The sequence below is a fragment of the Orcinus orca genome, chromosome 19, assembly GCF_937001465.1.
Source record: "Orcinus orca chromosome 19, mOrcOrc1.1, whole genome shotgun sequence".
NCBI lineage: Eukaryota > Metazoa > Chordata > Mammalia > Artiodactyla > Delphinidae > Orcinus > Orcinus orca.
In genome coordinates, this window is record NC_064577.1 from 37,605,959 (window position 1) to 37,627,432 (window position 21,474).

At 38.0% G+C, this 21,474-nt stretch overlaps 1 protein-coding gene across 13 annotated transcripts in view; it reads left to right on the forward strand.

Moving 5' to 3' along the window:
• The window catches only part of KANSL1 (KAT8 regulatory NSL complex subunit 1), a 175,165-nt gene that overhangs the window by 102,421 nt on the left and 51,270 nt on the right, over positions 1–21,474 (forward strand). For 12 of the 13 annotated variants that reach the window (XM_049701421.1, XM_049701416.1, XM_049701420.1 and 9 more), the window contains 2 exons: positions 6,706–6,847; positions 14,166–14,267. In XM_049701421.1, the coding sequence (XP_049557378.1) occupies positions 6,706–6,847; positions 14,166–14,267 (244 nt within the window). The remainder of the gene's footprint in view (positions 1–6,705; positions 6,848–14,165; positions 14,268–21,474) is intronic. The other variant, XM_033438977.2, reaches the window with a different exon arrangement.

Consider the following 21,474-nt stretch of genomic DNA (forward strand, 5'->3'; position numbering starts at 1 on the left):
ATAAAAGGAAAGAATTGGAGATAGGACTGAAATCAGAATCAAAGATGGAATTGCCACCATTCAGGCCTTTGCAGCATCCTGTTGTTACTTTAATAAGATTTAAAAACATTTCTAGATCAGGGAAAAGTATAATCCACCAGCACTGTTCTACTGGACTTGAAGATTTCCCATCCTGGACTAGAACTAGGTGACTTAAAGGCAGCACTAGGTCAAGTGTTTGACATGGTTCAGTGCCTAGCTTTAGTGTTACTTTTAGGTAAATCAGCTTTTGCTGCAGTATATCTTCGAGAAAAAGGAAGTACAGTATCTACCCCTGCTGTCTGTGGCAGCATTGAAGATAGGATTTATCAAATACAATCTCTTTTATTGAACTCATTGACAGTATGTTGGCAGTAAGAGGTGTAGCAAATCTTTGTCTTTTCTCTATGTTACTAGAAATTACATTCCTTGTTGTTTTTCTTTTAGTAAGGTTAGTGGTAACCACCTCTAAGTTAAGTGATTCTTAAGGTGTAGTAGAAAAGGTTTTATCATTGACACCTTTGAAGATTCAATGGATAATATCTAATTTGTAATAAAAATGGAAGGAGCTTGGTCCTCACATTTAAGAGAAGTTAAATCTCCTTACATCAAAGTCCCTGTGTTGATCTGTTTGTCCTCTTCTAATGAAACATTACCATTCAAGAGGATTTTAAAGAATTAAAAACAAAAATTAATCCCATTTTTGTTTTCTACGTTGGCCAACATGTAACCTGAACTCTAAATTTTCTAGTACTTTCCACTATTTAGCTTTAAAGTGTTTATAAATGTGAGAGCTTTTTTAGAGGAAATGATTTTTTGGTTGAAGTAAATAATTATTCTTAGATCCCATGGAATATCTTAAGTTCTAGATATGTGGTAATATTCTACTAACCCTGTAAAAAAAAAGAACTATTAAAGCTCTAAGTTCACATAGCTAAAAAAGAGTCTATTTATACAACATACACTATTTTATACAAATAAATACTGGTACATAGCTGGCAACATTACAGTTTACTATTCATGTGATATTACAAAAGCAAATATTAGTACTGTATCTTTCTGCATTTAGGTAACCAAAAAGCAATTCATTGTGTAAAAGTTTAATGGATTTTTATACAGCACATGCAGACAAAGAAAATTTACCAGTAAAACATTTACTAAAAGCAAGGAACAAAATACAAGTTAAAATGAATTCCCATTCAGGTAGTAAGTAGCCCAGTACATGTAGACATACATTCTGGTGCAAACTGGCATAAAGTACATGGCAGAACAACACCTTAGAAAGCATCCTAGTGTCCTGCACAGACAGCACAGAGCAATTATTTTACTAATTATTAGCACAGAGTAAGCAATAGGAAAGAGTTGAACGAACCCTGTGGATTGTTGGAATCCACATCTTTTTCTTCATTATTGATAATGACTGCAGTAGAAACCAGTTCATCATTATATTTGCGTATTACTCTGCAGCCTTAGTCACATGTTCTATTTAAAGCATGACCCTGCTTTTAAATCAGTGTCTCTTGTTTTGAGCTGTAAATTATCAGAGTAATAAATTTACATTTTGAATATTAGGGGCGAAATATACCTCTACCTCTGGTAAACTGAGTTTCTGTGGCATGTTGTTTTTGTTGAGGAAACAAAAACATAAACTCTTACACTTGAAGCTGTTATTCTTGCACTGTGTTTTGTGTTCTGCTGTGCCACTGGGGTGTGGTAACATCTTCACAGCTCACCTCAGGCTTGCTAACTGTACACCTCCCACCTTTGTTAACAGTTCAGCTTTCTGTCCACGTTGCTGGTATTTTGAACACAAGATACTTTTTGGACACTTGGGGTGGGGTTTTCCATTTTTCATTAACTACCACATTGTGACAACTTCCTGCTGAAAATTACATCTGGTTAGAAACTGTATATGACAAATGTATTTGTAGAATGAAACCTGTTCATAATTGGGGGTTGCAGTCCTCCCTTAATGCTGCCTATCTTTAATTAGTTTATTTGTCTTTAATTAGTTTATTAGCCAATCTCCAAAAAAATATTACCATGACGTTCGGCTTTGTATTGGTATTTAGAATAATACTTGTATATCAGCCTGTTAGTTTTGACCTTAAGAAAATTGAAAAGGGCTGTTCATTAATGTCAAAAGAAAAAATGTGTTTATCCACCAAAGTTCTTGTGAACTGAAATGTTTTAAGGAATTTTCTTTTCCTTTTATATTTTCAAGTTTTCACACAGTTAAAGTGTTGTGGTTTCTTTCTTATTTTTTCCTTGACCTCAGACAAGAAAGAAAAAGAGAAAAAATTCTTTCGGTTAAGATGTGTCGAAATTCAGAAATAACAAATAAGTTTCATCTTTCCTGCCAATTCACAGTGCTTGATGTCCTGGAACACTTTCATGAGAATGCTTATGAGCTAAGTTCAGGATCATTGGGAGAGACTGCCAGGATTCTTTGTCCACCAAGGGTGACTAAGGAGGAAGTGCTGTAAATTGGCCAAGAAATCATCTTTCCCTTGCTTTGGTTTTCAACATTAGAGTATTATTTTGGCTAGCCACTGTCAGTTGTTAAAACAGATTTGTCTGGGAATAAACTGTCATTAAATGGATGTTGTGTTAATTTTATTAATCACTTTTGGCTTCGAATTGCTGCCTTTTATGATATTTGACTCCCCTTCTACTTTGTTTCCTTGAAGACTTAGGATTTGTAAAGAAGCAGAGAAGCTGTGTGATTCCTTACACATAAGAGTGACAGGAAGAAATAAGGTTTGAGGAGATTTTATTGTGGAGAAGTAATATGTGATTTATGTTAGGAGTGGGTAGTTAAGGAGTTATTGGAGTAGCCCATTGGTGGTAGATGGGGACTTGGTACTGTGGTAGCTTCAGAAATGAAATGAACCTGTAAAACCAAGAGATTTTACAAGATGGGAAGGTTGCGAACCTTGAAGAGTGATGAAAGTTGGAAATGGGATATGAGGGTTAACTAGCTTTACCTCTTTTAGAAAAGGGGGGACATTTTTATAGTTCAAGAATGATCCAGAGGTTATTCTTGACCTCTTGAGGTTCTTTCCTGAATTTGGGCTGGTACTAGACCTGTAGCCAATATTGAACCAGATAATTGTACTTAAAAAAGAAAGTATCTTTATATCTTGTGCTTTTTCCATCAGGGTTAGGGAACTATATGCCTTGTTTCTAAAGAGAAATAATTGGATAATACTTTATCACAATGGTTGGCTTCAATGGCTTATATTTGGAATGTATTGAAGTTAGTAAAATACTATTGCTATCCTTGATCTTAGTTATTATGGTATGATTAAGTATTAACTCATTTCTAATTCTACTATGGTTAGATTTGTTCTCTTTTTTTTTTTTTTTTTTTGCGGTACGCGGGCCTCTCACTGCTGTGGCCTCTCCTGTTGCGGAGCGCAGGCTCAGCGGCCATGGCTCACGGGCCTGTCCGCTCCGCGGCATGTGGAATCTTCCTGGACCGGGGCACGAACCCGTGTCCCCTGCATCGGCAGGCGGACTCTCAACCACTGCGCCACCAGGGAAGCCCTGTTCTCTTTTATTATAATGTATTTCACCCTATCAGTGGACTATGTTAAACTTCACTTACAGTCACTTAAAATGTTTGTTACTGAGTATGTAGAACCTGATTGGAGATGGGGCTAAGGGCAGTATGACGACTTCTTCTCTCTTGGAATAGAATTTTGTGGAAGATCATAAAATATTTTGGCTACAGAATATACCAGATGCCAGTTACCCCCTCTAATATTAAAGTTGCCATTTTCTATCAGACTTTTAGTTTTTAAAGAGCAGTTGAACATTACATTACAGTTAGAGCTAAAATCTAACTTTTCTTTAATTAATTAATTTATTAATTTATCATTTTGACTGTGTTGGGTCTTCGTTGCTGTGTGCAGGCTTTCTCTAGTTGTGGCGAGCGGGGGCTACTCTCAGCAGTGTGTGGGCTTCTCACTGCGTGGCTTCTCTTTTTTGCAGACTATGGGCTCTAGAGCACGTGGGCTTCAGTAGATGCGGTGCGTGGGCTCAGTAGTTGTGGCTCGTGGGCTCTAGAGCACAGGCTCGGTAGTTGTGGCGCATGGGCTTAGTTGCTCAGCAGCATGTGGGATCTTCCCGGACCAGGGCTTGAACCCGTGTCCCCTGCATTGGCAGGCGGATTCTTAACCACTGCTCCACCAGGGAAGCCCCTAAAATCTAACTTGTTTATTTTCCTTCCCAGAGGTAAGGAGCACTCTGGTCCTGAATTTGTTGTTTATCAGTTTTATGCATTTACTATTTATGTATTGGTAGCAGTTGTTTTTTTATATATATATATAAATTTATTTTTTGTTTATTTATTTTTGGCTGTGTTGGGTCTTTGTTGCTGCGCACGGGCTTTCTCTAGCTGTGGCGAGTGGGGACTACTCTTCGTTGTGGTGTCCAGGCTTCTCATTTTGGTGGCTTCTCTTGTTGTGGAGCACGGGCTTCAGTAGTTGTGGCTCACAGGCTCAGTAGTTGTGGCTCGAGGGCTCTAGAGCACAGGCTCAGTAGTTGTGGCGCATGGGCTTAGTTCCTCCGCTGCATGTGGGATCTTCCTGGACCAGGGCTCGAACCCATGTTCCCTGCATTGGCAGGTGGATTCTTAACCACTGTGCCACCAGGGAAGTCCCAATAATTCTTATTATTGTTTTTTGGGTTTTTTAAAAAGTTTTAATGTAGTTTTTCCATTCCACATTGTTGAGAGTTAGTCGTGTTGAGACATACAGTAATAATTAAATTGATAAACAATACTCCATTAAATTCCTTTACTACTTGTTTATATCTATAGTAGTACTTACTTTGTTTAGCTTATTATTAGTTTTTATGTTTTTCCATTCAACATTGTCTTCTGAGATATTGTCATGTTGATACAGATAGTTTGGTTAATATATTTCTATTGCTATAGAAAAATCCAGTAAATTATAGTGTATCTATTTCCCTACTTTAGCAAATTAAATTGTAACTAATTTTTAGTTATTACCAACTATTGCAGTGAACCTGTTTCTTCATGCAGATGTGCAGGTTATATTCTCAGAAATAGAATTTCATGATGGCTAGGTATACACATTTTCCACCTAGCCAGGTATTTCCAGATTACTCTTGAAAAGTGGTGGTGCCAGTTTTTATTATTGTTGGAAATGTATGAATTACTGTTTCCCACATCTCACTAACACTTGGTTTTTCCAATCTGGGTTTGAAATGACTTCTTAGTATTTGACCTACTAATATTTTAACCAAGAATCTAACAAGACCTGGCATATTTTTATGTATTTAGTGGCCATTTGGATCTCTCTTATGTGAATTTTTAATTTATTCATCTTTTGTTAGATTATATTCTTCTTAAACCTCTTTGGTGGAGTTCTGTTATATATTCTGATGTGTTATTTTTAGTTTTATGTGTTACAGATATCTTTACCAACTAGTAGCTTGCCTTTAACTTTATTAAATCTTTTGCAGTATGTTGAAAATTAGCTAATTTTTTTGTGTGTCTTATTTAAGAAATCCTTCCCTGCCCTGAAGTTCCAAAGATAATCTTATTTAAGTTTGACTTTTCAGATTTAGGAATTCCAAAAATAGTGAATTATATCATAAAGAAAGGAAGTAATTTTACTTTTTCACGTAAAGAACTGGCATCTCAATGCCATTTATTGAATAATTCAGTCTTTCCTCACCGCTCTGAATGCCCATCTCTTTTATATATCCAGTTCTAAGTTTGGGAGTTCTGTATTCTGTCCCACTGGTCTTTTTGTCTTTCTAGACTGCCTTAATCACCATAGCTTTACCCTAAGTCTGTAGTGTGAGTTTTCAGCATACTTTCTTTAGAATTTCTCTAGTGGTGTTCCTCCCCTCCACTGTTGTGGATTTTTGGATGTTTGTAAGTTTCCAGTAACAACCCTGTGGTGGGGGGAATTCCGTGGCAGCCCAGTGGTTAGGACTTCGCGCTCTCACGGCAGAGGGCCCGGGTTCAGTCCCTGGTTGGGGAACTAAGATCCCATAAGCCGTGCAGCTCAGTCAAACAAACAAAAAACCCTATGGGAGATTTGATTGGAGCTTATTTGAATTTGTAGGTAGATGTGAAAATTGCCATCTTAAAATCTATCTCACCATTTATGTAGGTCTTTTGGTTTTATTATTTTCTCTGCAAAGATCTTTTGTGTATAATATTAGCATTTGTTAGTGTTGTAAATAGTTTAAAAAAATGAGTCTTTTCTACTTGTTGGCACTTGGAAACACTGTTAATTTTGGTACATTGATCTTTACTCGGCAACTTTGCTGAATTCTTGGTTAGCTTTATAATTTGTGGTGTCTTGGATTTTCTATGTAGATAACGTAATCTTTATCCTTTATATGTCTTAAAGTAGAAAATATTTCTATCTCCTGAGAAATTAAGGCAATTCAGAAAAACTGCCACAGACAGGATCAGGATACTTAGAAGGCAGTTTCAGCTAGTTAATTTGGGAAGTATCTATGTGAAGAGTTTTATCCATGTGTGTCCTGTGACATACATACATAAACATACATATAGTCTTAAGTTTTTCTTGACACTAGAGTGTTCTGTATAAGGGCATTTAGACGTTAAAACCATCCCACTCCCATTTAGTATAAATGTTGCTGCTACTCTTGGATTTCACTCAGTTTATTTCCTTTTAGGAGGCGCAGGTCAGAATGGAGATGGGCTGCAGACCGAGCAGCTATTGTCAGCCGCTGGAACTGGCTTCAGGCTCATGTTTCTGACTTGGAATATCGAATTCGGCAGCAAACAGATATTTACAAACAGATACGTGCTAATAAGGTAAGGGATAAGTGTCTGGTCTTTTTCAGCTCAGCTAAAAACTATCATTATCCCCTTTTCCCCATCCCTCAGTAACTCTTAACTATGTCAGAGAGAATGGTTTAATATGATCTGATATAGCGGTTTAATTTGTTTAAGAGCCTGGTGTTACTTAGCATAATGCAGACAACACTGTTAGAATATAATGTTAGATTAGCTCATGGGTTTAGAACAAAACAGTTTGAATATCTGGGCTAACAGGGAACATTTTTAAAAAGGCACTATTTAATGTAAGCCATTGACCATACCTGCATATTTGTTATATTTATGGAAAAGTGGTGATGACTGTGTTTTCATCTTATTTTTTTACTTAGATGGCGTTTCTGTTTTACTGCTAAGCCTCCCTTGCTTTCTTGAGGAAAAATAAAGTTTTTCCTGAAAGATCATTCAGGCAAGATTAGACACTGGTGATTTCATTTTCCTTTGTTCTCCTTCTTGCAGTGGACTGACTCTTAACGATACAGCTTTTATCTTTAACAGTGATACTTGTATAGTTCTTCTTCTGAAAAATGTCCTCTGCTTATTTGGAGTTTGACTGGGGGGAAAATGTACATGGAAAAGAAATCCATTCAGTAAATAGTTGAGTGACGGCTGTGTACCAGCACTGTTCTCCTTAGTGGCGTCACAGTAAATAAAAATCCTCCTTTCTTGGTGCTTATGTTCTTGCAAGGTACTTATTGTGTTAGCTTGATGCAGTGACTTCCCTGACTGAACATGTGGGTCTAGATGAAGCATCTACTGCCCCTAAAAATAAGTGTCACAACGTTTTTGTCCTGCCTTAGTGCTGATCAAAGCCTTAAGAAAATTGCTATGTACCGTGAACTGCATACATTAAATTAATTAGTAGACCAAGAGTTAAAGGATGACTAATTGACAAGATGAACAAAAGGGTAAGAGTTTGAAGTAAAAGTCCTGCAGCCTCCCTTGTATATTATGTAAGCTTTTATTCCAAACATTTCACTGGAGCATTCTTTGAGCTTCTTCCCCAAATGGGCTTATATGTAATTCTCCAGAAGTTCAGTAGAACATATTATAATTGAGGGCAAAGTCCAGAGGACTTACCTTAAAAAAATAGTAATAATAATTTGTTCCTTTAGGATAGAGAACACATTAAATCCTAACTTTAAAAATTAGCTAGCACAAATGAGGAATTAAATCTAAAAATATTCACCAAGGATGGTAAACATTATGCTTAGCTCTTTTTCACAAAGAAAATTAAGTGATATTTGTAGAATATGAGCTGGAATGTTGATAAAGAATATCTGGGAGATGACTGGATATGCCTATCCTGAGGAGAAAAACAGTCTTCCTCTGTCATGGACACCTCTCCAGTGTCTGGTATTTTATAGCCAATAGTTAAGAGAGAATTTTCATATTTGAGAACTAGAGTCTCTTAGTAACAACTGAGATTATTAGAATGGTAGTCAGTCATATTTGTTGCTTTATCTATTTTATATATACATATATAATTATACGTACTGTGTGTTTATATATGTGTTTATGTTATATTAGTTCCTCATTATAAAACTACTGTATTTCATAGACTCAAAGATGCTGTTGATTGTAAGCTGCACCATTGTTATGTGCCACTAAGAAGTGATTTCAGTTAAACTAAGACATACCATCTGGAACACTATTGCGTTTTAACTTTCATATTCAGTCAGCTTTTTTAAAAAAGATGCTCCCATGTCTTAAAATGAGAAAGGAAAACAGTGTCTGAACCTTGAGTGTGGACTATATACAGGTACATTCATGTGTGTTATTTAATGCACAAAGCAACAGCTTACAGGCTTGTAAGAAGCAGAGCTAAATTTGAACTCAGGGCTATTTATCTGACCCTAAAGCATTTTCTGTCTAACATATTCTGCTGTTGTATCCTTTTCATCATTTCTCTTGAGCATATTTATTGAAATTTCACACCTGGTAAATAAAACTGAGGGGGGAATGCACAGGGACCAAGAGGGTTCTGTTGCTAAAGGAGACTTCTTTCTCTTAACACGCAGTCTTTCTCTTAACACGCAATCTTCAACATCCATGTCTAGTACAAAACATTATATTATTTTTTTATCCCTTCTTTTGACTGATCTGTCAGATTGCACAGCACCTGCTAACTAAGGATGGAAGTGTTACGGGGAATGAGAGATGGAAGAACAATGAAACTTCTGGATAGAAAAGCTGCTGAATGGGAACAGCAGTAACCTAGAATACCTGTCTTCAGAATTGATGTAAAGTAGTTGAAGTTTCCATCTTCATAGTTATAAGGCATTATGGACAGCCATGTCTAGTCTAGGTAGCCCAGGACCATCTTGTGGTGCTGGTTTACAGTGAGGTCACTGATTTATCTTAAGATGGGTAGGAAAGCTTGACCTATTTAGAATGAAGTAGGAAAGTGAGTATGTGAAATTGCATCTTAATTTTGTTTTACAGATGAAGAGGTGGGTTTTTTTTTTTCCTTGTACTTTGACTCCATGTGTTGCCTGAAATTGTTAAAGGGAAAGCAGTTGACCCAAGCATACAACTTAGTTTTTTCTTTTCTTTCTTTTTGCTTGCTTGCTTTGGCCCTGTTTTATAATCAGGCTTAGCACAATTTCTTCTACCATTTCTTCCTTTTTCAGTTTTACTTCATTTTTTTTTCCTTTTTTAAATGTAGGACAGATTTGTATTTCCAGAGAGGAATAATTTGTAAGGATATGTTACGACTTCATGCAACTGTGACCCTTCCCAATTTCTGTAGTCCTGTGTTCTGTAGTGTTTAGTTCTCTAGGCCTGGACAGTCCAGGCATGGTCCTGGTTCTGACTTTAGGAAGTGATAGTGAAGGGTGGGCAGACTCTCCTGGCCTTTTTACCTTGGGCTTAGAGTGCAGTAGCCTTGAGGTTATTGCTGCTTGTGGCTAATGTCACAGCCATGTAATGCTGACCCAGTATAAACCCCGAATGCTAGGGAATCCCAGCTTGGGGTTGCCATGACAAGTGTGGAGTGGAACTTCATGGAGTTTTCTTTGCTAATAATGACCTTTCCTTTCGTGATTATTAACTATATTTATTAAGTATATTTTAGGAAAATTTAAGTAATCATGTAGACCTCTCCATAAAGCCTTACTTCCATCAGTCTCTTCCTTAAGCTCTGCCTCTTTTCTGCTCTCACGTCATCTTCTCTAAACTTCTGTTATAGCACTGTCATTGTCATACTTCGCCTGCCTGTCTGTCTGAGGTAGACCAAGGTAGTAAGCTTCTTATGAGTGGAATGTATTTTATTTATTTTCTTATTCTTAGGGTTTCACACCACCCAGCATGTGGTAGACACTCAATAAAGGTCACCTGAATGAACAGATTTTAGCCGTTTGTATGCTTTTTATTTGCTCATCTTCCTTTTAGTTGCTTTCATCCTTTTTGGTATGAGGTACAGTATAAAGGATTTAATGGTTGGTTTTGTATGCTATAATGAACGAACAGAGTTTTGGGGGTCAGGGCAAGAATGCATGGGTGAATGGTAGCATATGAATCAGCATAGCACTTGAGTAAATATTTGCAAAAATAGATTTGATTAAAACTAATGCACATTGAAAAGACCTTTCAACAGATTAATAGGAGCTCTAATGTTGCAGAGGCCAGAAACCTTTACTAACTCTCTGACTGCTCTCTTCCCTCACATCCCAGGAAGCATATTTGCATAACTGATTGATTCTGTCTTCAAATATATATATATATATACAGAATCCAACCACTTCGGTCCAACAGCGGTTCTTTCTGCTCCTCTATTTACTGTCCACTCGTCCACATGTCAACACAATAGCAAATTGATCCTTTTAAACCATAAGTCAGATCATTGCTCCCTTCTGCTTGAAACTCTCCAGTGATTTACCATCTGGACATAAAAGCTGAAAGACAGGGAGTTACAAGGCCCTGCACCCCCACTTACCTCCTCTGCCTTGAGCTTCTGCCTCAGACTCCACTCATTGATTTTCCTTCAGCCATACCAAATTCCTTACAGTTCTTAAAGTTATCCAGCTGGCTCCAACCTTGAAACTGCTGCATTAGCTCTTCCTGCAGATATTCCCAAAGTTTGTTCCCAAGTTTCTTTCCAGTATTTGCTCAGACACCACCTTCTCGGTGCATTTTACCCTGACCGCCTAATATGAAAGAGTGCCTACTCCCACTTTATTATCCGCTCACTGTCCTTCAGTTTTTTTAGCATTTAACACTTTCTAATGTGCAACATAAATTTTACTTATATTGTTGATATTCTGTCTTTGTCCCAGTATTAGAATTGTAAGCACTTTGAGGGATGAGTTTGGATAGGAGTAGGGAGAAGGATATGTCTTTTTTCTTTCCTGTATCCCCAGCACCTAAAAAATGTTTGATGAATGGAGACACAGTGGCTTGATTTGAATGAATGAAAGCCAAAACAAAGATTAGCTGGGTCTAACTAACCCAGCTTTTATCCCTCCTTCTGCCACGGATTGGCCTATTGACATGACCTTCGACCTGCATCCTCCCTGGGTCTATAAAATGATGGGGAATAAATGGTCCCTACGAGGTCTTTTAAAGCTTTCACAGGAGGGTGTCTTTGTAGTCTCTAAGGTGTTTTTTAGAAATTATTTGGTAGTTTAAGGAGAAAAATTTCCCTTTGGAAAATATTGGCTGTTTTATCCTGACTTACCTTCTCACCTAAGAAAAATTGAGGGAGTAACTTTATACCTAATAGTTGGATTTATTTAGGCTCCTAGCTATAATTAATATAAACTTAATATTTTCTCGTTCAAGGGCAAAAAGTTTTAAACATAAAAGTCAAAAATAATTATTATGCATTTCCTTTCTTGGTGTATAACTCTGCTAGGGAATATGGGAGATTCGAATATATTTGTATTTTGTCTAAGTCCTCAAGGATCTTACCATTAGTTAACATTTAAACGACAAATTGAGGCAACAATAAATGAAATAAATAATTTGGCCTAAGGTTCTGCTCTGGAAATGAGATTTAAATATACAGAATGTAAGATAAAATCACCATGCTTTAGGAAGTCTGGCAATGTGGATAAAGAAAATAAGGGGCTCAGTTTAACCAGGGACATTTTCTTGGAAGGAGGTGGGACTTGGCCTTGACAAGCTTTTTGAATCATAACCTTTTGGATAGATAAATGTAAGAGAAGGGCAGAATCAGTATAAACAAAGACATAAGAACAGGTAGTGGGTAGTATTGTAACCTTTAGTTGCATTTCTTTACCTACTACTTTGTAATAACCCCCAGCTCTCAACAACAACTTCATATATATTCAGACATTTTCTAGGGGAGAATGCGGTTAGTGTAACAATATTTGGAGAAAGTAGTTGGAAATAGATAAGGTGGAGATGGATTATGGACTATGCCAAGATGAGTTTGGGCTAGCTTTATATAGGAGATGGGGAGGTGGTTTAGGCTCTTAAGCAGAGAAGATGTTGAATGCAATATTCTGAGAAGGGAATGTTGTACAAAATAGCTGCTTTTTACAAACAGTTTTTACTTTGAAATGGAAAAGTTTGTGAGGTCTGTTTTATGCTTCTGATTGAAACAAGAAAATATTTTGCAGAAGTTCTTTTAGCCAGGGCTTCCCTGGTGGCTCAGTGGTTGAGAGTCCGCCTGCTGATACAGGGGACATAGGTTTGTGCTGCGGAGCGGCTGGGCCCATGAGCCATGGCCGCTGAGCCTGCGCGTCCGGAGCCTGTGCTCCACAATAGGAGAGGCCACAACAGTGAAAAAGAAGTTCTTTTATCCAGAGAAACCCCATTTTGAAAGCTAGGGCAAATGTTTCTTGCTTTCTTAATAACCTCTCCCTCTTTCTGCAGAGTCTCTGCTTCATTTTCTACATAGCCTAGGTATAGTCTTATTCCAGAATAGGAAACTTGTTGTTTCTCTTACGGTTGGGGGGGGGGGTGTCCTGTTTTTCTTCCCTTTTAAACTGAGGTAAAATTCCATCGGTCCCTCTTAACCACTACTGGACCCCCTATCTCTTACATCTCCTATTTCACGGAGATTTTTGTATTAGAAATAACCACAGGGACAGGATCATCTGGTTCATTGGCTCACAAGAGCCTATGTCATAATGGCCTAGGGAGCTCAAATTGATAAGTCAAAGTTTTTAGGCCCTGAAATCTGTTGATATATTTTAGGATGTTCTCTGGGGGATTCTGATGCTGAGTCAAGATGATTGAGTCTAGTATTTTTCAGTTTAGAGCTTGCATTAAGACTTACCAGGGAAGCTTTTTAAAAACAGAATACCCAGCTCCCTACCTCCCTACCTCCCTACCTACCAGAGATTCTGAGTAGATTTGATGTTGGACCTGGGCAAGTATAGTTTGATAAGGTTTCCCCCAAGTGATTCTAATACAAAATTTCCATTAAGAGCTTCTTATCAGTCAGATCTCCTTATTTTCTAGACCAGAGAAAGAGAACCAAAGAGCACCTGCATCCCAGTCTTTCTGTTACACAGTGTCATAACTGGATTTTGGTCACTTCTACTTGCGTTGATGGGAGATTCATGTCTGTGGTTTTTGTTTATTTTTCATAGTAAGCTAACTTCTGTCTTCACCAAGCTGGGCCCATGCTGGCTATGGAGAGGATTTGTGGAGTCATTTAAAATTTCTTTTTACATCTTTTTATTTTCTGGGGTGAATGTAAAATCTGAGCTTGAAATTGTCAAGCAGGAACCTAATCTGGAGTAATGCTTATGCTTGTGAGAAACAGGTGTCTTTGGAACAGTTTTAAGTTTTTGGTTTCTAAGATACTGACTGTAGAGACTGTTCCACCTTTGTTTCACCCGGTGGTTGTGGTTGCTCAGAGATAGTTGGTTTAGCTCATCATTTATAATTGTAGCACTTCTAGTTTGGTCATTCTTAAGCCACATTTTTGATCAAGTTAAGTAGAAAAACTGCATTGCTATTGTTAATATGGTATAGTCTGGTTGGTGATATAGTGTAAAATACCATACTCTGATAAAGATCCCACATCTGGAAGATGTGAATAAAAGATTCTACAAGCCATGTAGGTCCATACATTCAAGTGGAAGAAAGGGGAAGCTTGGGTTTGAGTCTTAGGCTGTATTCATGGCTACTGCTAGGGCCTTTTGTTGAAATCACTCTTGGAAGAGCAAAGCTGCTGGTGGTATATTTTGTTTCAGAACCATAGGATAAAGGAAAAGGCCTCTGGTAAACCAGACCCACCCTGCCCCTAACTCTTGATATTAACTACTAAATTAAATTTGTAACTTACACCACTTAAGCTGTTTTTCTCTCTGTCCTGCAGGGGTTGATAGTTCTTGGAGAGGCGCCTCCCCCAGAGCACACAACAGACTTATTTCTTCCACTTAGTTCTGAGGTGAAGACAGATCATGGGAATGATAAATTGGTAAGTATAAAAGACAGAAAAGGGAAAATGAGTGAGAATTTGGGGTGTAGCTTCAGCATAGTTTGTTCTCTGTAATAAGGATCCTTGCATTGGCTGAACGAAGGGGTTGTATCCCCTTTTATCACCTCTGGCATTTTAGGCTCTGAATTCCCGAATAGGGCACCACAGGGCCCCTCGAGCAGTTGTGTAGCTGACTTTAAAATTTAAAAGCAGCTTCTAACTCTCAAGACAGCACAGCCAGAGCAAGTGTGACATTATGGAATATTCCTGGGAATTAGGAGACCATGTGGCTCTGATAACTTTGATAAGTAAGGTAACCTTTCTGGGCCACTATAAAATGGAAAGGTCGGACTAGAGGTTTAACTCACAAAGATGTTGAAAATGCTGTTTGAGTTACCCCCTTTAATTCTGTAATGAGGATAAAGCTGTCATTTTTTGTAATCTTCTGTTTCCTTAGAGCCTAGCTCAAATCTCTCTTCATAATTCCTTCCTTTTTCCTATTTCTCTGAACACCAAAATTAATTTCTTTTCTTTCTGAATTCCAAGACCACTTTTAATTTATTTTTTTCATATTTTTACTTTTCTCAAAAGGTCACGGGCTTTTATGAGTATTAACATTTCTTGTTTTAAGTAATTTGATCTAAGGAAAACTCCTAGATTTGTGTATGAATGAAATTTGATTTTAGACTTAACACAATAGTTGCAAAAGCAGTACACAAGAGTCCCCACATATCCTTCCCCCGCTTCCCCTAGCGTTAACAGCTTGCATAACCATTGTTCAGTGTCAAAACTAGGAATTAACGTTGATACAGACTACAGATTTTATTCCAGTTTCACTTATTTTCTCATTTATGCCGCCTTTTTTTGGTCCAGATTTCCACATTCCATATAGTTGTCATATCTCTTTTTTTTTTTTTTTTTTTTTTGCGGTAAGCGGGCCTCTCAATGTTGTGGCCTCCCCCGTTGCGGAGCACAGGCTCCGGACGCGCAGGCTCAGCGGCCATGGCTCACGGGCCCAGCTGCTTTGCGGCATGTGGGATCTTCCTGGACCGGGGCATGAACCCATGTCCCCTGCATCAGCAGGCAGCCTCTCAACCACTGCACCACCAGGGAAGCCCTGTCATATCTCTTTAAAGTCTCTTCCAGTGTGTGAGAGCACCTCAGTTTTTGTCTTTCATGACCTTGACACAAGAGTATTGGTAAGTTATTATGTGTAATGTTCCTCAGAAGGGAGCTGCCAGATGTTTTTTCGTTAAAGGTTATGCATTTTTTGCAGTAATTCCACAGAAGTGATACTGTGCCCTTCTCAGTATACCATATTAGGGGTACAAGATGATGGTGATAGCTTTTTCACTTGGTTAATGTGATGCCTGCCAGGTTTCTCCACTGTAAAGTTAGTATTTTTCCCTTTGTAATGAATGACTATCTCGTGGGGGGATACTATGCATTTTTCTGTTGCTCATTATACTTTTATTTCTTTTATTTTTATTTTTTTTACATCTTTATTGGAGTATAATTGCTTTACAATGGTGTGTTAGTTTCTGCTTTATAACAGTGAATCAGTTATACATATACATATGTTCCCATATCTGTTCCTTCTTGCGTCTCCCTGCCTCCCACCCTCCCTATCCCACCCCTCCAGGCGGTCACAAAGCACCAAGCTGATCTCCCTGTGCTATGCGGCTGCTTCCCACTAGCTATCTACCTTACGTTTGGTAGTGTATATATGTCCAGCTCATTATACTTTAATCCACAGTTTTATCATCTACTGGTGGATTTTTCCTGTAAAATTACTGCAGTAATTATTGCTGTGGTGTTTACTAAATGGTGATTTTCTGTTTTCTACATTTGTTCATTGGAATTCTGTTAGGAAGAGCTGTCTTTTCTCCCTCATTTATTTCGTCCATCAGTTAGTTACTTATTTCAGGATGGTTTTATGGATATTAATTTTACGTTATGGATTATAATCTACTACTATTAGTAGTTATTCAGTTGCAGTTGTCTGAACTTTTGGCATCGGGACCTTTCAGATTGGCGTCTGTGTCCTTTCAACATGCCCCCCGCCTTGTTTTTTGAACACTCACTTTCTGGCACCCCACAATGTTCCAGGTTCATCTTGTATTTTACTTGTTCCAGCCCTGCTTCTTTTTATTGGAGAACAGGGTTTTGAAACCAAGATCTGGGTACTAGTTGTGCTCATTGCTACTTGGTGTCATTGCTTCTATCTAGGACTTCTCAACAAAGCTAGTAAATATATATATGTATGCTGCTACATGCATACACATACATATATTTTGTTATCTACCCATCTGTATATACACTAAAAACCATGAGTTTATACTAGTACCAGTCTAACACCACAGCCTTCCTCCTTCCTTATTGATACTTATTTGTTCAATCCTAGTACCAAATAGAGTAGTTTCATAATTGCCAGCTCATACTCCTGTGAGAAATATCTTTACTAACCAGAGTACAATATTGTATACAGTATGTTAGCACTATAATAAACCGTCAAAATGCTATTTCCCCGAAGTTGTTCTTAGGTTAGTTCACCTTTCAGTGTGACTATGCAATTATTTTGTAATACAGTTACGTTCTTTTGTTACTATAGTATTCCACTTCTTGTTGCCCACACACACAGTAGTTGATATTTATTATTTTTTGAGTATGCAAAACATTACTACTGTGCTGAGAATTAAAGCTGTACAAAAGGCTGTAGCCCTGTTCCTATTTCCACCTTCTTTCCATTGTGTTCCCACCTCCTGTAGGTAGCCAGTTTTATTAGTTTTTGCATTATCCTTCCTTTCCATAGATTTGAAATTGAGGAGGTTTTTTGTTTGTTTTAGCAAAAACATTGCTTCTGTGGCTTTTGACAAATGACGTCATTATTTGTGTTTGCTTTTATTTGCAAAATAAGCCTCACTTTTTAAAATTTTTTTGGTCTGCATTGGGTCTTCGTTGCTGCATATGGACTTCTCATTGCAGTGGCTTCTCTTGTTGGGGAGCACGGGCTCTAGGTGCACGGGCTTCAGTAGTTGTGGTGTGCAGGCTCTAGGGCACGCGGGCTTCAGTAGTTGTGGCGCACAGGCATAATTGCTCTGTGGCGTGTGGATCTTCCTGGATCAGGGATCGAACCCGTGTCCCCTGCATTGGCAGGCGGATTCTTAACCACTGCACCACCAGGGAAGTCCCAAGCCTCATTCTTTTACCTTTCCTTGCTTTGTGGAATTGATGTTAACAAGTGAACTATTAAGTGAAGGACTAATGCTTTCCCAGAAGTAAAGCATACAAAAATGTAAGCTATTGCTTTTTCTTTTCAAACATTCAAGGTATAATCTTCCTACCATTGGTTACATGGGAACAGTGTTCTTTTCCTTGAAGTTTTGCAGTCATCAGGGACAATGAATGGTGCATTGGCCCCCATGAGGGGTTTGAGATAGAGAGTAGAGGGTTAGGTACTGTCTGGGGAATGTTTGATCCACAGTATTAAAAAACACTGACTGACCAGTTAGGACTTTTAAAATAAATTGGGCTGTGGATAAATAAGTTGAACAGTAAGAACTTACAAGGCTGTTTTTGCAATTACTGTATTTCTCTAGATTCTAGAGAAAGATTTTCAGCAGTGTTGGTAAATACAGATCTTAGGTTTAGTAGTCTCTGGACTTGTAACAACATTATGCTGGTTGCATTTTTAGAAACGAATAATTCAAAGTTTTGTTTTTAACTTTCTTTTTTTTAATTGGAGTATAATTGCTTTACAGTGTTGTGTTAGTTTCTGCTGTACAGTGAAGTGAATCAGCTATATGTATATATATATCCCCTCTCTCTTGGACCTCCCTCCCCCTGCCATCCCACCCATATAGGTCATCACAGAGCACCGAGCTGAGCTCCCTGTGCTATACAGCAGGTTCCCACTAGCTGTCTGTTTTACCCATGGTAGCGTATATATGTCAAACCTAATCTCCCAAAGTTGTTTCAATATAATTATAGATTTTATATATATATATATAATTTTTATTTTATTTTATTTTATTTTATTTTTTTGCGGTATGCGGGCCTCTCACTGTTGTGGCCTCTCCCGTTGCGGAGCACAGGCTCCGGACGCTCAGGCTTAGCGGCCATAGCTCACGGGCCCAGCTGCTCCGCGGCATGTGGGATCTTCCCGGACTGGGGCACGAACCCGTGTCCCCTGCATCGGCAGGCGGACTCTCAACCACTGCGCCACCAGGGAAGCCCTACAGATTATATTTTGACCTCAATATAGAGACATAGGAAAGTGAGGCACATAGTCCCATTTTACATATGCAGAAATTGAAGCCTAGGTAAGTAACTTGGTGGAAGTGGAATTTTCAGAAAGTTCCACTTCCACTTTAGCACAGTTTCTTGGCCGTGGTGCTAGTTCATGGAAATGACTGTTATACTCTTTATGGGCCAGCAGTATTTTGGTAATTTTAAGCAGGACTATGCTGGGTATCATTGAGATGGAGAGCATTTTGACCCAGAAATGAAAGTTGAATTCCTTACATTCAGTTAGCCTTTTCTTTCCATTTTGATAATGTTTGTCAGAAAGGTAATAACTAACCAAAACAGAACTGTTAAATTTTCTAGACAAACAAATATGGTGCATCTAAGGAAAATGGTATTTTCAAACAGTTACAGCATGGCGTTACTTGAATGACTAAAGTAAAGATACATACACACATATCTTGCATACACACCTAGAGATTTATTTTATTACGTGTTTTTAAGTTGTGTGCCTTTTGATTTTTACCCCTTTACTTTCTCTACTTTTTAGTAAAACAAATTCAGTGAACATGGGTTCTCAGACCCCAGAAAAATCTCCCCCCACACACAAATAAACCTTAATTTAATCTAGTTTTTCTTTAAGGGCTCTTCGTCACACTTAATTGTTGTGGCCAAGAAGGTGGAGTAATGAATCAAACAGATGCCTACTTTATAAGAATAACAAACAGAATCTCACTGCTGTGTTATTCCATACATCTGACCCTTTCAGTCAAGGAAAAAAATCACTTCAGTAACCCTGCTTGCTACCTTTAACTCTTAAGATTTCCCCAAAAGGTAATCCCTGGGGCTCTGCTTTAGAAAAAGGAGGGATTACAGAAGCACTCTACCTACCACTTCACTTCAGCTTTTCTGTACTTTTCTGGCTGTGGGATGCATGTACCCTCAGAGTGTATCTGAACATCACATAAAACTCGAGAGAAGCTCTGTAACAACTCCTATTTACAGTTTCCCATTGGATGGCAAATATCTGAGTCATGCTTTAGTTTCCTGAAAATATTAATGATGTAAACCACTGCAGTAATAACAATCAGGCTTAAATTAGTGTGTGGATTTAATATTTGTGAAGTGTTTGTTAATGTTTCTCTACTCTGTCTTTGCAGCCTTTTGGACTGCAAGATAAGGAGTGTTCACTTTTTCTTAAAGCAATGTGAATGCATTTAAGAAACTCTAAATAAAATTACATGTGTTTGTGAGGTGTGTTTTTCTTTTTCTAGACGAAACACTATTAGAGGATTGGGGTTAATATTTTAAGCTCTTTGAATTTGAGAATGAATGATGAACCTAGTTGCCCCAGTGCCCTGCTTTAGATCTCAGGGTGATTACATGTAGGATATCCCAAGGTTTCTAAGCAGATCCTTCTAAATATTCAGTGCCTCCTTGTATGGTTGGGATTGGAATTCAAGCACGTTTCCTCTCTGACTTTGATGCTTTTAATTGCTGTGTGCTTCTGTATCCTTGACAAGCATTTCTGTGCTTAAATAACCTTTTGCCTGTTGACTTTTATTTTAATTTTGGGGCTGAATTACCCCCAGGAAAGTTCCAAGTTCCTCTAAGAAAAATAATAAAATACACATTGAAGATTAATGGCCTTTAAATATACTTATATATCTGTAGGCATGAAAAACAAGGATAGATTATTAGCCAAGAAAAGTAAACTTGTTTTGAAATGAGATTTTGTTAAAGAATGGCAACAGTTTGTCTTGACAGGTTTTCTGGTGGTTAGTTCTCCATAATCCCTAGAAAATAAATCTTAATCAAATGAGAGTCAACCTATTGCTTAAACGTGGCACCTTGTAAAACATGTAGATATATAAACCAGATCTCTGTCATAATTTAATGCTAAAAGCTATTGTTTTAAGTGAATATAAAGTTGACAGAAGTTCTTCAGATCAACACCAAAAATTCATAGTCACAGCGTTTTCATGTTGAAAGGAAACTTTTTCATTCAAACCAGAACTTCAGAAATCTAGGAAAGCTGTAACATGGCTGGAGTCACACATCTAGTTAACAGCAACCTGAATCTTAAATCTTTTTGTCCTTTGTCATACCATAATATTTGTTTGGGCTTTTTGAGGTGTTCCTGAATGGTAAATCCTCACTAGCATTCAGGAGGGTGTTGGGTTTATCTGGGGGTTTTTTTAATGTTAAAAATATTATCTAAATGTAAAGAAAACTTCGAATAGTCCTATTCTGCCTCATTTTTAAAAAATTTTATTTATTTATTTTTGGCTGCACTGGGTCATTGTTGCTGCATGTGGGCTTTCTCTAGTTGCGGCGAGCAGGGGCTACTCTTCGTTGCGGTGCTCAGGCTTCTCATTGAGGTGGCTTCTGTTGTTGTGGAGCACGGGCTCTAGGCGCGCGGGTTTCAGTAGTTGTGGCACATGGGATCAGTAGTTGTGGCTCCCAGGCTTTAGAGCATGGGCTCAGTAGTTGTGGTGCATGGGCTTTGTTGCTCCGCGGCATGTGGCATCTTCCCAGACCAGGGCTCGAACCTGTGTCCCCTGCATTGGCAGGCAGATTCTTAACCACTGCGCCACCAGTGAAGTTTCTATTCTGCCTCTTTAACACTATTTTTACCTTGTCATTATCTGTGTACATATATTTTTAGTCACCACAATTATATTAAAAATATTTTGAATTTAGCCCCTTTCCAAAATCATTTCTACCTATTATTTTCTATATTTAAATATTCTTCTGGGTAAAGGAAGAGGAAATTTCCTTTATGATTATCTTCAATATTCTGATTTGGTGTACCACATTTTATAACTGTGCCTCAAGTGTTGAGCATTTAGGTTATTGATCCATATCATTGCAGTGACTAGCTTTGTGTGTAAGATTTGGGGGTATGTTTTGTTGAGTTATTTCTTTAAGATAGATTTTAAGGATGAGTGAAATACTTTGT